This window comes from Ricinus communis, chromosome 6 (assembly GCF_019578655.1).
Source record: "Ricinus communis isolate WT05 ecotype wild-type chromosome 6, ASM1957865v1, whole genome shotgun sequence".
NCBI classification, from domain to species: Eukaryota; Viridiplantae; Streptophyta; class Magnoliopsida; order Malpighiales; family Euphorbiaceae; genus Ricinus; species Ricinus communis.
Genome location: NC_063261.1, coordinates 694,841 through 710,603, shown reverse-complemented (window position 1 = coordinate 710,603; position 15,763 = coordinate 694,841). Strand labels below are relative to the sequence as shown.

The 15,763-nt window shown below is 33.2% G+C and overlaps 2 protein-coding genes across 4 annotated transcripts; one reads left to right on the top strand and one right to left on the bottom strand.

Annotated features, from left to right (window-relative positions):
- The first annotated feature begins 337 nt into the window (after positions 1–337).
- Positions 338–6,576, top strand: LOC8272377 (nudix hydrolase 26, chloroplastic). Of its 3 annotated transcripts, none has more exons than XM_048375872.1 (6): positions 338–696; positions 778–828; positions 1,296–1,445; positions 2,500–2,594; positions 2,842–2,956; positions 5,943–6,576. In XM_048375872.1, exons 1-6 carry the CDS (start codon positions 403–405, stop codon positions 6,003–6,005), a joined length of 768 nt encoding a protein of 255 aa, XP_048231829.1. In that variant the 5' UTR covers positions 338–402; the 3' UTR covers positions 6,006–6,576. The 3 variants fall into 3 exon arrangements, with proteins under 3 accessions (XP_048231829.1, XP_048231828.1, XP_015573187.1); XM_048375871.1 differs by lacking the exon at positions 5,943–6,576 and adding an exon at positions 5,304–5,592 and having other exon boundaries at positions 348–696; XM_015717701.3 differs by lacking the exon at positions 5,943–6,576 and adding an exon at positions 5,304–5,592 and having other exon boundaries at positions 362–696; positions 1,353–1,445.
- On the bottom strand, positions 6,412–8,675 carry LOC8272376. The gene has a single exon (XM_002516586.4). The coding sequence runs from the start codon at positions 8,211–8,213 to the stop codon at positions 6,723–6,725; it is 1,491 nt and encodes a 496-aa protein (XP_002516632.1). The 5' UTR covers positions 8,214–8,675; the 3' UTR covers positions 6,412–6,722.
- Positions 8,676–15,763: the final 7,088 nt, after the last annotated feature.

Below are 15,763 nucleotides of genomic sequence, written 5' to 3'. Positions count from 1 at the left end.
AACGGTCAAATAATGAAATTATAAGTTGTTAAGCTCCAAATTCACGTTATCAAATACGATCAATTTAATTATTTACGAGCAATTTGATAATGATGGCTGATCACAGTAAAAGTAACTGAATATTAACTGAATATTCTGAGATTTTTTAATTGTAAGATATATTCTTTTATCACAATTTGTAATCATATATTTATCTTTTTTATCTATAAAAAATGAATACTCTAATACTATGGTTGTTTAAAATTTTAAAAAAGTTTATTTTATTTAAAAAAAATAACAGAAAGTAACTAGATTTAAATTTACCAAAGGTAGGCTCGGCTCTGTTAGGTTACGGCTCAGCTCGGTCCTACATGACGGTAACCAACGGTTATAACCGGCAACTGAAATAAATGTCCAGAGAAAATGGCATTTTGTTGCCGATGCGTTTTCTACTATTCTTCTTCTTCTTTCTCGCCCTCTCTTCCCATTCTTTCAAAATCCGCTACTCCCTACCTAACCTGCCCTTATAAGTTCTCAAAATTTACCAAGTTGCCACTCACATACCATAATCCTCAGAATCACACTGCAACGATCTCCAGAACTCTCCGTCTATCATCATCATCATCATCACCACCACCACCACCACCACCTATGGAATCTCCTCCAGAAGGTTATAGAAGAAATGTGGGTATTTGTTTGATAAACCCTTCTAAAAAGGTTAGTATGCATTTAATTCTTGCTTTTTCTTTTGTCATGTGAGATTCTTTAACTTGTACAGAGATGTTAATAATTGTGCAGATATTTGCTGCTTCAAGGTTGGATATATCTGATGCTTGGCAAATGCCTCAGGTAATTTTGAATGTCCCTTTTCTTATTTTGACTTGTTTCTTTAATTTGATTCAGATTTCTTATGGGATGTCAAGAATCTCAGGAAAAAAAAAAAAGAAGACTAGGGGTTATGGAGGATTAGCTAATACAAACTAGTATTTTAGACCTTTTGAGGGTTCCGAGAGTAACTTTAGTTTGCAGTCTAGTACTCAAAGGGTAAGTCTTTTTGATACAATACATGTTTTAGAAAAAATGCTTATGTTTATTGCCAATAAGGAGCAATGCATGCCTGGCTTTTATGTATTTAAGTTATAGCTATTATCTAAGTGCTTGCTTGCTCTAAGAAACAAACAAAAGACAGAAATCAACTTTGTTTTGCTGACTGCTCACCAACAGAGCTGCAGCTCGAAGCATGTCCTGCAAGAACTGCGGGGGTGTGGTTGTTAACATTCTTGTACAATTTGTGACTTGACCTCTCCTTTCTGAAGTTGTATAGTTCTTTTGTACCAAATGTTGATGATGTTTCGAACAACGATATAAACCAGGGAGGTATAGATGAGAATGAAGATCCTAAGACTGCAGCTGTTAGGGAATTAAAAGAGGAGACCGGGATAAGCTCAGCAGAAGTTCTTGCAGAGGTTTGGCTTTACATTTTCTCTTTCCTTGTTTCAGTATTTTATGAGGTTCTTTAAATTTTTTTCCATTTCAGGAAAGACTGGAAAAAAAGAGATGGTGTTTTTTGAAAATTTTAATTGTGTTGCTAAACAATGTAGCAACTCATACATAGCAGGATACAGTACATTATTGACTGTATCAACCGAAGTTCTATTTGTCTCACAACAGTGCCCATGCCAATATTGTGCAATTGCTAGTTAAAGAACCTCTTTTTCTTTTTCTCTTTGAAAGTTATTTTTATTTGTGTTTTGCCTTCCACCTAATAGTTCTATATTCTCTTGAGGATAGACTGCCCTCTTAACCTCGTAGGAGCGAACTTTAAATGAAATACAAAAAACTTATCCAAATAGCTTTATTATGACCCTCAAATGTATGTTTCTTATCTTCCATCTTTGGATTTTAGGGATATGACTGCATTAATTGCTTTTAATTTGATGTGATGTTTTTAAGTTGTTTGTATCTTTCATCTTTCTATGGATATGACTTGAACTGCATCCATCGCTCTTGTTTCTAATTATCAAAAGAACTAATTAGAAGTTGTTTGTGTTGCGTTAGTCTTCCCTACAAATTTGACTTAGTTGCCCTTACAATTTCCTATTGTTTCTTACTATTAGCTTCTACTTGGATTTCCTAATTTCATCTGATGCAGTTCTCACAAATAAACAAATAAAATGAATGAGTTCTTTGTGCTAATGGTAAATGTGACCTCACTTAATTTTAATTTGATCCTTATAATCATAAGAGAGTTTTAGTTGTTCTGTTGTTAACTGAGCAATGGTATTAAACATTGGCCGTGCTTGGATCAGCTTTAAGTTTTGTCTTTGTGCTAATGGTAAATATGACCTTAATTAATTTAATTTGATCCTTAAAATCATAAGAGACTTTTAGTTGTTCTGTTGTTAACTGAGCAATGGTATAAACATTGGCCGTGCTTGGATCAGCTTTAAGTTCTGCCTTTGTTTTACTGCCATGTTTGACACTTAGAATATTCTATCATTCACTTTGTTCATTGTGCAGGCACCTAATTGGTTGACATATGACTTCCCACCACAAGTTAGGGAAAAACTTAAACAACAATGGGGATCTGACTGGAAAGGTCAAGCGCAGAAGTGGTAAGTATATGGACAGGCCATATGATTCATCATTCACTTTCTAGGTCTGATATCTCAGCTAGCTTGACCAATATAAGGCCTACCACTTCAAATTTGAGCCGATCTGGTTTTGAATAAGTCAGATCAATCTCATTAAATATGTACATGAAAATTTCATTAAGTTTATACATAAAAACTTTAGTAATTTTTCTTCTCACTCAGTCTCATTCTACTCTGTATCTTATTAGATTTACAAATGCAAACACAGGTTTCTTCTTAAATTCACTGGGAAGGAGGAAGAGATCAATCTTTTGGGTGATGGCTTAGAGAAACCTGAGTTCGGCCAATGGTCATGGATGTCACCTGAACAAATACTTGATCATGTGAGTTCTTGTCACTTCTATGGTGAAAATAGTTGTATGAGGCTATGGGTTAATACAAGCTTGAGTCTTCAAACCATTTCTTTCTTTTAGAGGTTGAAATCTAGTTCTCATAGGAGCTGAAGCTCCACAAGGCTCTTCCCTTGAACTAATATTAATATTAACATTTGGATTTGATAGAATTCCAAATTTTTTGGCGGGGTCTATACCTAATTAATTGATTAATGATTAATTACTTTGGCGATCTTACAAACTATAGAAATCCAATAATGCACAACTAAGACTCCTATAAGCATGAGTTCTTAATAATTTATATTAGTTTTTTATCCACGTGCTGTGCACATGAATATTAATAGTTGGACTCGTTATTGTCCATGTAATAGAAAACAAAGTAACTACTAAATCTAAAATAAAAATAAACATTGTTAGTGTTACAAATATGCAGTATTCGTAATGGAATATTGTTCAAATTTTAGTTTACTTTTTATAAAATGAATTGACGGCTTTACAGTTCGAATCCAATTGTAACCAACTCTAATTCTAGTTCACCTATTTATGTATTAGATATTTTAATCAAGCTGACCTAATTTAGGTAGAAACATGGAATAAATATTTATATCAATATTAAATTGATTTTTAATTTTTAATAATAATCTTAAGTGGTTAATATAAATACAAAAACTAAAGTGGTAATTAATTTCTTATAAGAATAATTTAAAATTAAATTGTGATTGATCCAAGTATGGGCTGTAAATTCTTTTAAAAAAAAAAAAGTATGGACCGTAAATAGGATAGATGTATATGTAATACAAACAAATTTACCTTTTCTTTTTGAAGTTCAAGAATTAGACTTTATTATACATAATGATAGAAAATCTTAATAGAGTTGACTTTTAGAATTAAACTTGTATTTAATGAATAATTAATATTATATATGTTATGATAGTGTCACTTAGGTTCTTGTTAAGGAGCATCAAGATATACTTGAGATGCCTTTTGATATCGTAGAAAACCAGTAAATTCTTATCTACGTTTTAGTTCCATTTAGGGTTTATTTAATACTTGGGCAAAAGTTTGGTTTTCTGGAATTGCATGGAAGCTAAATATTCAAAAATAACAGAAGCATTTTTGTGATTGATGTAAGAGTGACACTATACTTGGTATCATTGAAATTGTGATATTTGTGTATTAGAGCTATAAATTGTGTACTAGCGGACTGAACACATCATGACAATGGACAGCTGAGATGACGCTATACATGTGATTGCACCAAGTATTGCTCTAACACAAGTTTATTAACTATAACCTATCACCGAGTATGATTTCATGTAGTTCTTTTGACTAAGGATGTGGTCTTTTGCCTCTAAACTTCTTATACACACTTCTTTTTTTTTTTTTTTTTGATTAAGAAAGGACCATATCCTTGGTTTTAGGATATGGGGTATTGTGGCATAGGAGCTTGCCAAATCTTTTTATTGTTCAGAACTTCTGTAGCAAATTTAGAACTGACAGAAAGAGGAAAAATGAAAATTAATTCCCAAATATTAAAATTCTAGGCTCTAGGAGTCAGCTTGATTGCTACTAGCTCATTATTGTTGATTGCTTGATTGCTACTAGCTCATTTTTGTTGATTGCTAAACCCTTAGGAGATAAATTGCACATTTTTTAGGATGCTCAATTCTTCTAGCCTTCAGTGCCATCCACGTCTCTTCTGACCTCCAAATTAAAAACTTTGAATATTGCTTGTACGTTGACTTTGCATCACAGATTACAGCAATTAGAGTCCAAGATACTCGTTATCAAACCTTTTTCTTCATTGGCTGATAGATTGAAAAGCAAGAATAACATTTTTTTAGAACCAACTTAGTTTCACCAAAGCCACGCTCTTGGCTGAAGTCACCATTTAGATTAGTCTTGAAATATGGTCCTTTTGGCTTCAAAATGGCATATAAATCTCTTTATAGTACAGATTTGAGAGAAGATTCTATTGTAGGACCATCTGATCTATATTTCTGTAGCCTGGACAGAAATGCAATGACATTGAAATTTTGGGCTTTTGGTGCATATGTTCATTGTTACAATCCTCAACTATTTGAACTTTGTGTGGTATAGTCATTTTGCCAAATAAAAGATTAAGAATGGACTGAATAGCCTGATATAATTGCATGCGGTTCATGGACAATCTATTTCTCGGAGGTATTAACCCAAGTTCTTCCTTTAGCCTTTTCTTAGGTTTAACCAGTTTCTGTGATAGTAGAGACAGTTAGGACCCTTGAGTGTTTCTTGATATAGGAGAAATTTAATAGGTTTAGCGTTCTCTTAATTATTCTTTTTCTTCATTTGCTTGCAGGCTGTAGAGTTCAAGAAATCTGTTTACAAGGAAGTTTTAGCAGCTTTTGCTCCTTATTTTGCATAAATTCATACAGAAAGGCTGACAATTTTATTACTTTTCGTCCAGTGAAATAATCAGTGAATGAATCATGGTATTTGGGGTTAGCATTTGGATACATATGCAATCTCTCCAACAATCTGATATTCTTATACTTCATTGGAAAACCTAGAGTTGGCATGTTATAAAACATCATGTGGAAAATGCCAATTTTGGTGTTGAATTTAAGGGATTAAAGATCTTGCTCATATGATTTAATACTTCCATTTCATGATTGGAGACTGAATGATGTTTATGTGGAACTATTTGTATGACGTCTGCAATTTGTTTTTTCGACAAATCGATGAATGACCTAACTGGCCAGGACTTTCAAATGGCAGTCCTTTTATCCGAATCCCAATCCGAATCCGTACTGTAATTGCTAAGAAAGAAACTCTTCCCTGGTTGTAAGTATCCCAGAGTATTTTCCTGACAGCAAACCACTCTGATGCTGATGGAAATGACCATATATTCCATGTGCTGTTTACAAATAAATTATTTCCCTGACATAATTATTGATGAAGCTTCTATGCTCCTGAAATTGTTTTGTCATGTAACTAGCTTTTGCTCAAGTGTATTCATGGGGAAAAGGCAGCTTCAGAAAGCCATTGCAGCAGACATTAACAGTAGATGGCAGCTGGTACCATTCAGGAATTCCCAGGAAAACTGAGGAAAAGACAGAAGCAACATCTAACTAGTTGATGCAAGATCTTAAGTGGGTTGATCTAGCTGCACAGAGAGCAGTCCGCACAAAATTCAGGAATGGAAGAGTCTTCTGGATGTACATCCTTAACCAAGTCATAACATGTTTTTTAATATGGGACGGAGCTAGTATCTCTAAGTTCAATAACGTATCAAGTTACAGTAAAGATTTGAGGTCTCCAACTGAAAGTTACAAGTTCTTAATGTTAGTGAGGTTATACTGGAGCTAATTCGATTTGAAAACTCGCATATGCATTCTCTTGATAACTACAGCAAGATCAATAGAGCACTCTGGAAACTGAGGATTTTTCCATGACAATTTCTGGACTTTGAAAGCCGGAGTTCAAGCTTCATTCTAAAACATCTCCAGTTGTATAAATTCTTAGTAGACAAAATTGTTCGAACACACAAAAAGATACCGTACCACAATTGACCAGTTATATTTGTATCAAACTGGACTGGAACTCTATGAAATTCTGTCAATACTTCAGGACATGTTCGCTCATAACAGACTGCCAATGTTGATTTCTGAATGCAGGAGCTTTAACCTCTTGCAAAATAGCAAACTCCAATTATGGCCGTGTTATATCATTTACATAACCTCCCAAATGAAAAAAAAAAAAGAAAGACCCGCAACTTTCAAACCATTGTATCAAGTATATTTTTTAATTGGTTGGTGACAACTCCTGCAACAACCTGAGGAGAAAACCTTGTAATCATGTCTTCCCTAGCCTGCCTTGCTTTCGCCTGAGCTTCCTCAACATTAGCCGTTACATGCCTCATTAGATGTTGAAGTTTATCAACAGAAGGTTCAGCCCAGAGATGCCCTTTGAATGGCCCTTCCATAACTTCGGACAGTCTATCAACTGGCAATGGATAGCTATTCTCTTCGGTGAGATACTCCAGTGGCCCAGACCAATTTGTTGCAATGACAGGCAAAGACATAGACATGGCCTCCACAATAGGCCTCCCCCACCCTTCTCCTCTTGATGGAAGAACAAATGCATTGGCTGCTTTATACATTCTTGGCAAATCAATCTGAGCTATGTGGGTATCAATAACATAGATAGCAGGCCAAGACTCTCCTGGTTTTTCTATTTTGGAAGTCCCCAGAAACTCCAAAATCTTATTCCCAAAATCACTATCAGAGTGATATGGATTTGTTAACAAATATAAAGCAACTTCATCAATCCCAGAGAACTCTTTCAGGTATGCTTTCAGCAACACATCCCATCCTTTCCTATACTCCCACTTAAACACACTCAAGAAAATAAATTCCCTTTTCAAATCAGAACCCTTTTTTCTGGCACCTAAAACCAAATCCCCAATTGAGGAAAGATGTAATGGTGTATAATTGGTTGGATCAAAAAACTCCACATCAATAGGCTGACCAATTTTCACAACCTTAGATGCATCAACCCCACTCTTTATAAATGTCGATACATGAAACTCAGTAGGAACCCAAATATAATCCATTTGATTACATCGCCTAACATGTTCAACATTCACTCTATCAGTTTCAAACATTGTTCTACCAATTACAGACATATAACCATTATAACCAGTTGGTGGACAAGGCAAGGTTTGAAACAATGGTGGATACCAAGCACCAGGCTCACTATGACACAATACAATGGTCTCATTCATTCTACATTTGGTTTCGTGAAGGTTAAAAGCCAACTGCTTGATATGAAGAGGCAAACCCTCCCAAAATTCAATAGATTCTAAATCACCATGTTGCTCAACCTTTAACCTAAAGCTGGGTACTTTCGTGTGTTCATTAAGAGCTAACATATAAGACCAAGCTTCTGAGCTATACCCACCACCTGAAAGGAAAGGGGCCATCCATAAAACACAACGGGAAGGAACAGAAATGGGATTTGGTATTAGGGTTTTGGTGGGTTTCTGGAATTGATTAACAAAGCCTAGAATTTTCTGAAGAGCGTTGGGATTTGATGTGAGGACTGATCTTAGGTGGTGGATTCTAATGCAGTTTGTTCTGGTAAAACTAAATGAGATTGCTAAAAAGAGAACTAGTATTGATAATAAGTAAAACAAAAAGGCTCTTGGCTTTAGGGCGAATTTGCTGGTTTTACTGGATTGTGAAGGGTTATAATCATGGGAATCCATACTGAGATAGATTCAACAAACAAAAAAAAAAAAAAAAAAAAGAAAAGAAAAGAAAAAGTTACAGCTTTAAGAGAAGAGAGATCGTTAGGGAAATAAAGAATACCATTGCTGGAGATGAGGATTTGACAATTAAAGAACTATCATTATCATTTCCTAGTTGAAGTAGAAAATCAGAAAGATTGCTCACAAAAACTTGAAATCATTGCTATGCCATGGTTGAAGAGCTAGAAGATATTGTAACTTGCAGTTGCGGAGAAAGAATACCACAATTGGGCTCTGGGTCGGATTGAACTGGTTTCGAATAGAATCATTAATTCGAACTTTGGAGGCCTCTCATATTTGGGCGGGTCAAAAAATTTATGAAGAAATTTCATGCCCACCGTTTTTCCTTAACATTTTTTTTAAAAGATGATAAGATTTTAATTTGAAAGATAAAATTCTAAAAAGAAAGTTGGAGAGTTGAAACTTGAATTTTTTTCAATCTATTGCGTAAAATTAAGAGTGATAGAATTTTAATGGATAATAACTTTAAGTTCGATTTTAATTGTAAAATCTAATAGTCAGATTTTGAAAAAATTGATTAAACCTATTTTTTTAAAAAAACAAATTGGCTAAGTAGAAAGTTAGTGAAATAAAAAAAGTTAGATAAAAAAAAAAGAGGAATGATATTACTGAGAAAATTAAGAAGAAATCGAGTAAGAAAAGGTTGCATGCAGCCGAAGATTCTCTAAAAGTGTTAAGGATTCTCCATTAAGGTGTTAAAAAAGGAGGAAAATAGTGCCTGAAGAACCTATTCATGATTCAACAAATCTGAATCTAAAAACCAGAAGAAAACCTCCATCAAGGAATCTGTTGATCGCGTTTTGAAGGTATTTTTTTTTCTTTAAATTTTTTTGAATAGATATATGTATGAGAAGGTTTTATATAATTTTTTCTTTTTCTATTTTTTTTGGTTATTGTCTAGCTTATTTAAAATAGATATGGAAGATATTTGAAGTATATTTTCTTTATGATTTTTGTATATCAGTATATCTAAAGTACACTATTGATATATCTGCTTTTTCATTGATAAATTTATGTATATCTGTTTTTTCATTGATAAATTTATGTTGTCAGTAGATAGTGTTTTATTACTTTATATATACTTTGTAGTTTATCGATGTTGTAGTTGAATTATTTAATTTTATATAATCTTGATGTTGACTATGAAAAAGATACTATTTAAATACTACAAAGATATGATATATCAGTATACTTTTAAAGTAATTGAAGTTTATTTTATTTTATTTTTTAGAACATGATATTTAAAGTATACTGTTGATATACTAAAACTATATGTTATAACAGTATACATAATTAATTAATACCTATATTTTTATTGATCATTGATAAGGTATAGTTGTTATTAGATAAGATTTGATTCTTTTATATTAGCTTTCTAACTCATACATGCTTTATTTGAAGTCTTGAATTTTTTGAGTAATAATGATACTACATATTAAAAGATATTATTTAGATATTAAAAAGATACTATATATTAGGATACAGTTAAATTGAATGAAATAATTTTTTTTTATTTTTATAAAGTACGATACTTAAAGTATACTGTTGATATACTAAAACTATATGTTATAACAATATATACAATTGATTTATACATGCATTTTTATTGACTATTGATAAGATATAGTTGTTATTAGATAAGATTTGATCTTTTATTTTTTGCTTTCTAGTTGTTTCACTTTTTATTTAAAGTCTTGAATCTTTTGAGTAACTGTAGAGACTTAATGATGAATTGAATGATTTGCATTACATTGATAATGAAGCACAAATTACATACATAGCCAAATCCAAGAAAGGATACAACTAAAGTAAATATTTTTTACAGCTAATATCTATACATGATAAGACTAAGAAAGAGATAAATACATATCATAATACAGCATAATACAAAGAAAAGATTACATCCTTATCACCCTCCCCCCCCTCCTTCTTCAAGCCAATAGTGGGCGAGGCAATAGGCAAAGCTTAGATCAAAGATTAAGAAACTGCCTTATACCTAATGGCTTGGTAAAGATATCCCTAGTTGATCAGCAGTAGAGACGAATGAACTTGGACATTTCCCTTGACCACCTACTTGACCACCTACTCATGAATAAAGTAATAATCAAGCTCAATATGCTTGGTTCGAGCATGAAACACTCGATTAATAGTAAGATATATGGTATTAATATTGTCACACTAAAGAATAGTCTTATGAAGGAAACTGTACCGAGCTCTTTTTATAAAGACTGAATCCATAATAACTTGATTGTAAGATTAGCAACAACCTTGTATTCACTCTCAGTAGAGGAACGAGCAATAGTGGGTTCCTTTTTAGCAGTCCAAAAAATTTTGAAATAAATGGCATAACCATTGGTAGAAGGTCGATCATTAGAACAACACCCCAATTGTTATCAGAAAAGCATTGGAGCTGAGTAGTAGAATCAACAGAAAAGGAAAGTGAATAATACAAATTATGCTTTAAATATCGTAATAAGCGATTAACCGCTTTCCAATGAATGTCAGATGGATTATGCATAAACTGATAAATTCATTTAACAATAAAAGCTATATCAAGCTTGGTAAATGTAGCATACTACAATGCCCCTACTACTTGCCTATACTGATCACAATTACTCAAAATAGAACCTGATGTTTTAGATAACGGTGGAGTAGTAGCCATCAGTGTCGAACAGCTCTTAGCATCCAACAAACCATTCTGATCCGACACGTCATGAATATACTTATATTGACATAAAAAGGTACCCTTGGAAGTATTATTAACCTCAATACCAAGAAAATAATTCAAGGAACCAATATCTCTTATAGGAAATTCAAACTTCAAACGAGAAAGAAAAGATTCAAAAGTGTTGAAGAATTACCAAGAAGGATTATGTCGTCGACATTTACTAATAAAAAGACTGAAGCTAAACCTTGACGAAAGATAAACAATGATGTCTTATCCTTGGAGAATTGAAAACCAAAACCAATAAGAAAAGAGCTCAATTGATTAAACCATTATCGAGGAGCTTGCTTTAGGCCATTAAGAGAGTAATGTAAATGACATACATGGTTCAGGTTCTTACTATCAATAAAGCCTCGAGGTTGTTCCACATACACTGTTTCTTGAAAATTTCCATGAAGAAAGGCATTTGATATGTCAATTTGTTTCATTTCCTATCTATTTATAGTCGCAAAGGCAAGGATCATCTAATAGTTGTAGCCTTAACCACCGAACTAAATGTCTCCTTATTGTCTGTTCTAGATTGTTGATCAAATCCCTTTGCAACAAAACATGCCTTGAAATGAGAGATTATGCCATCTGAATTCCTTTTTATTTTGTAGACCCATTTATTGCCAACCACATTAACATGAGCAGGTCTAGGAACAATACTGCCAGTTTAATTATTTAAAATAGCTTGAATTTCTTCACTCATGGCAGCTCGCCATTCTTTGTGCTTCACAGCTTGGGTAAATTAGGTGGCTTAGGTGTAGTATTTGGAATGGAATTATAAGAAGCAAGGTGAGCCTCACGTCATCGCATAGTAAAAGGCCTCAACTACATGGGATGAGTCCTAGGTGGAGATACGGTTGGTGAGATAATATCATGTGGTGGTTGTATTTGATGAGGTTGGTTTGTTGTAATAGACGTAAGGTCGACAACAAGGTTTAATCCTAGCAAGGCAGATAGAGTTTTAGTACGGGAAGGAGAGAAATATGTAGGATTAGAATAATTATGATCAGTAGAGGTTGGTACAAGAGACAATGTATTTGGAATTGAATTGTGTAGTTGAGGTGAAACTGAGACTCTTGGTGAGGATAAGGTAGGACCCGCATTTAATGGAGAAGTTTGACATGCAATGGGATTAGTAGAAACAACAGTAGATAAATTAGAAATATTATTAGCAAATACCTTTAGGAAGTGAATTGGAATGGCCCGCACTTATCACCTATAACCAAGGAAAAGAATGTTGACTTTTGGGTGGAGTTAAACAAGAATTAGAATTCATAAAAGGAAAAAAAGACTCATTGATTTGAACGTGTCTTGCAATATATTTTTTGTCATTTTATACATCAAGGCATCGGTAACCAAAATGGGAAGGAGCAGCCCTAAATAGACACATTCTTTTGTGCGAAAATTAAATTTATTTTTGTGATATGGTCTTAGCAAAGGAAAGATGGCATAACCGAATATTTTAATGATTTGTAATTTGGATTTTTACCTCTTAAAGAATTTCTCATGAACCACAGTAGTTGGTAATCCATTATTAAGAGTTAAAGTTGAGTTATAAGAATCTGGCCAGTATTTAAAAGGAATTGAACTGTGAGTAAGTAAGGTTAGACTAGTAGTAACTAAATGTCTAATTTTCCTTTCAGAGGTACCATTTTGTTCATGTGTATAAAGATAAAATATATGATGAACAATTTTTTGGGTCTGAAAAAATTTACTTAATTTTTAGTACTCACCACTCCAATCAGAATGAAAGGCTTTAATTTTGGTAGAAAATTGTGTTTCAACAAGGGCTTCAAAATTGATGAAAATATCATAGATATCACTTTTATTTTTCAAGAAGTATACCCAAGTGAATTGAGTATAAATAACACAAAATAATGAAAACCTAAATTTGATAAAACTGGAGAACGTCCTTAGATATCAAAATGAGTAATATCAAATGATTTTAAACTTTTATGTTCAACAAGAGTAAGAGGAATTTTAGCTAATTTTCCTAAAAAATAAAAAGAACACTTTTCAGGATTAAACTTGATAAAGGTTGGAAGATCATGAGCCTTAAGAATTTTTGCTACTGTCCAATTTTGTAGGTGACCAAGATGAGAGTGCCAAACATCAAAAAGAACAAATTCAGTAAGGAGAGCTTGAGATCACTGGATATTTGGCAATAAGTACAAACCATTCTCATTCACTCCTCGTTGGAGTTGCTGCTTTATCTTCTAGTCCTTAATAAGAAAGAAAGAAAGAAGGCCAAAATTCAAAAGAGCAATGATTATCATTAGAAAATTTTGAAATAGAAAGCAATGGTTTTGTAATATATGGAACATGTAAAATATTATTGACAAATAAAGATTTTGATGGAGAAGAAATAAAAGAATGATTCATGGTAGAAATAAGCAAATCTTATCCATTACTAACAATCAATTGATCACCACGTGTATATGGCATTGGGAATTGAAGCTTAGAGATGTCTAGAGTAATACGAACATTTCCTCCTGTATCAACAACCCAAGGAGTATAGTGAGGTTGAGATCGAGGATGAGCATAGGGTGATGGTCTAGAGGAAGCAAGATTTGTTTGATTATGTGAAGGACGCCGATTAATCAAAGAGGTATACCTTCTAACTGATCAGCAATATAATTGTTTAAACCAAAAATTTGGTAAGAGACACGAGAATTTTTCCAAGATCGCCTTCTATTTTGCCATAAAGGGTGTTGGTTGGAAGATTGCGGGTTAGGCAGCGGAGGTGGTGTTAGCACCAAATTTTTCAAATAAAATTTTATATAAGTCCGATGATAAGACATTTTAGTTGGTGAAATACTTTTCAGTGAATGACGTGTGTTAAACTTATGAAAATAGCCCTAAAGATCAACTCTAAAGTCTTGGAACCCAAAAAACTACATTTTAGCAAAGCTGACAGATTGATCTCACCCAATGCTCGTTCTGCCATACCTTGTTTTAATTAATTTCTACTAAATTTTAATTAATTGCGTTCTTAGTCATTCTTTTTTACTTTTCGCCATTTAATTTCTCTATAATTGCATGCTCTATTTATTATTTATTACCTTTTATTTATATTAATTTGTTTTGAGACTCTAAGGCCGTGGTTTGTAATAATTTTTCCTTAAGCGGCCTGATCTCTCTAATTCCTTTTATATATACTTATCTTATTGCTTTCTAGGTTTCTCGTTTCACATGTTTAAAGAACTAAAATTAATCTAGTATTATGTGATCACCTCATATGCCAACTTTAAAATAAATCGAGCTTACCAATGTAAGTTCCCAAGCTATATAATGTGATCACCTCAAATGCTAAAATAAAATAAATTTGGCACGTAGACTTAGATAATAAAATCATATTCTGATTTGGTTACCTTTCATATGTGAAGATAATAAAATCTAAGGTATCAAAGTACCTCCCGACTAGGATTAGCAAAGGCACCAATACGCCTTCCATTTAGGACTAGTTAAGGTACCAAAATACCTCATCCTTAGGTTAATCTCTTGATTTCTCACATCACATGCTAAGAAAGATACAAAAAGGTTGGTATATAAAATAAATATAGGGTAAAATAGGCTAAGATAATGTTATTAGGATATACAAAGGCTCGTCCACTCTATTGGAGGCTAGGCTTCACCTCTTAGGCTGATAGGGGTGCCTTCATAAACCTTCCCTATCCGTACCTAACTTTTCAAATCTAGAATCTTTGATTTAGGGAGGAAAAAACTTGAGCTCTTCGCGAGGGGACAAAGTCATCATCCTCACTCTAGAAACATGTCTCAATCTCATTGGATGGCGACTCCTTCTCTGATTGGTCTAAGGCCTTTCGTAATCCCTAGGAGTGGCAATGGGTAGGGAACCCACCCATTTAAGGATACTCGAACCCGAACCTGATTAAAATACACATATCCAAACCCGTTTAAGAAATTGTTTCTATTACCGGAACCTGTCTCAAACTCGAATAAAAATACTTGCATACTACCCGAACCCGATTAAAATTTATGTAAATTAAATAACTATTAAATATATTTATGGATACTTAAACGGGTAGTGGGTACCCTACCCGTTTATATAATTATTCCGATAATTAAATGGATACCTGTTTACCGAATCTGTTTACAATAATTAAATTCTAAAATATATTAACAAACCTAATGTAAATAAAAAATAAAAAATATGAACAAATTAAATCTAAATATTTAAAATTAAATATTCAATATATTAATACAATCAAAAAATAAATTTAGTAAAATATAAAATAATGTTCTAAATAATATAATCGAGTTTGGATAATGGGTATCCATGGGTTCAAATCCAAATCCGACTCGAATCTGTTACGGGTAGTAAAATTAAATTCCAAACCATCCCAAGCCTGTTTATTATTATCTGTATCCATCTTATTAAGTTTCGGTCAAGTCGGGTATTTGAAAATAGCCACCCAACTCCCTTAGGACCCTCAACCGAACGGCTTATTTCGAAACATAGTACGAACAACGGTACTTAGACACAATAACAAGGTCTCTTAGCTCTTGGGGCAGGCCCCAAAAAGCTATGCTTACAAGTGGCATATTGGATCTGATTGAAGAAGCTATTTGTGATTTATAGGAAAGATTAGCAAGAGGAATTTCATGAGTGCTTTTAAGAAGAATTTCATCGGCAAGGAGATGGCTATGTAGCTCCTCAAAGGTTATTGGTTCAGATCTAAGGTTGAGAGCAGTAATAAATCGACCTACAACAGATAACTCGTCAAAAACAAATTTAGCATATTGAAGATAT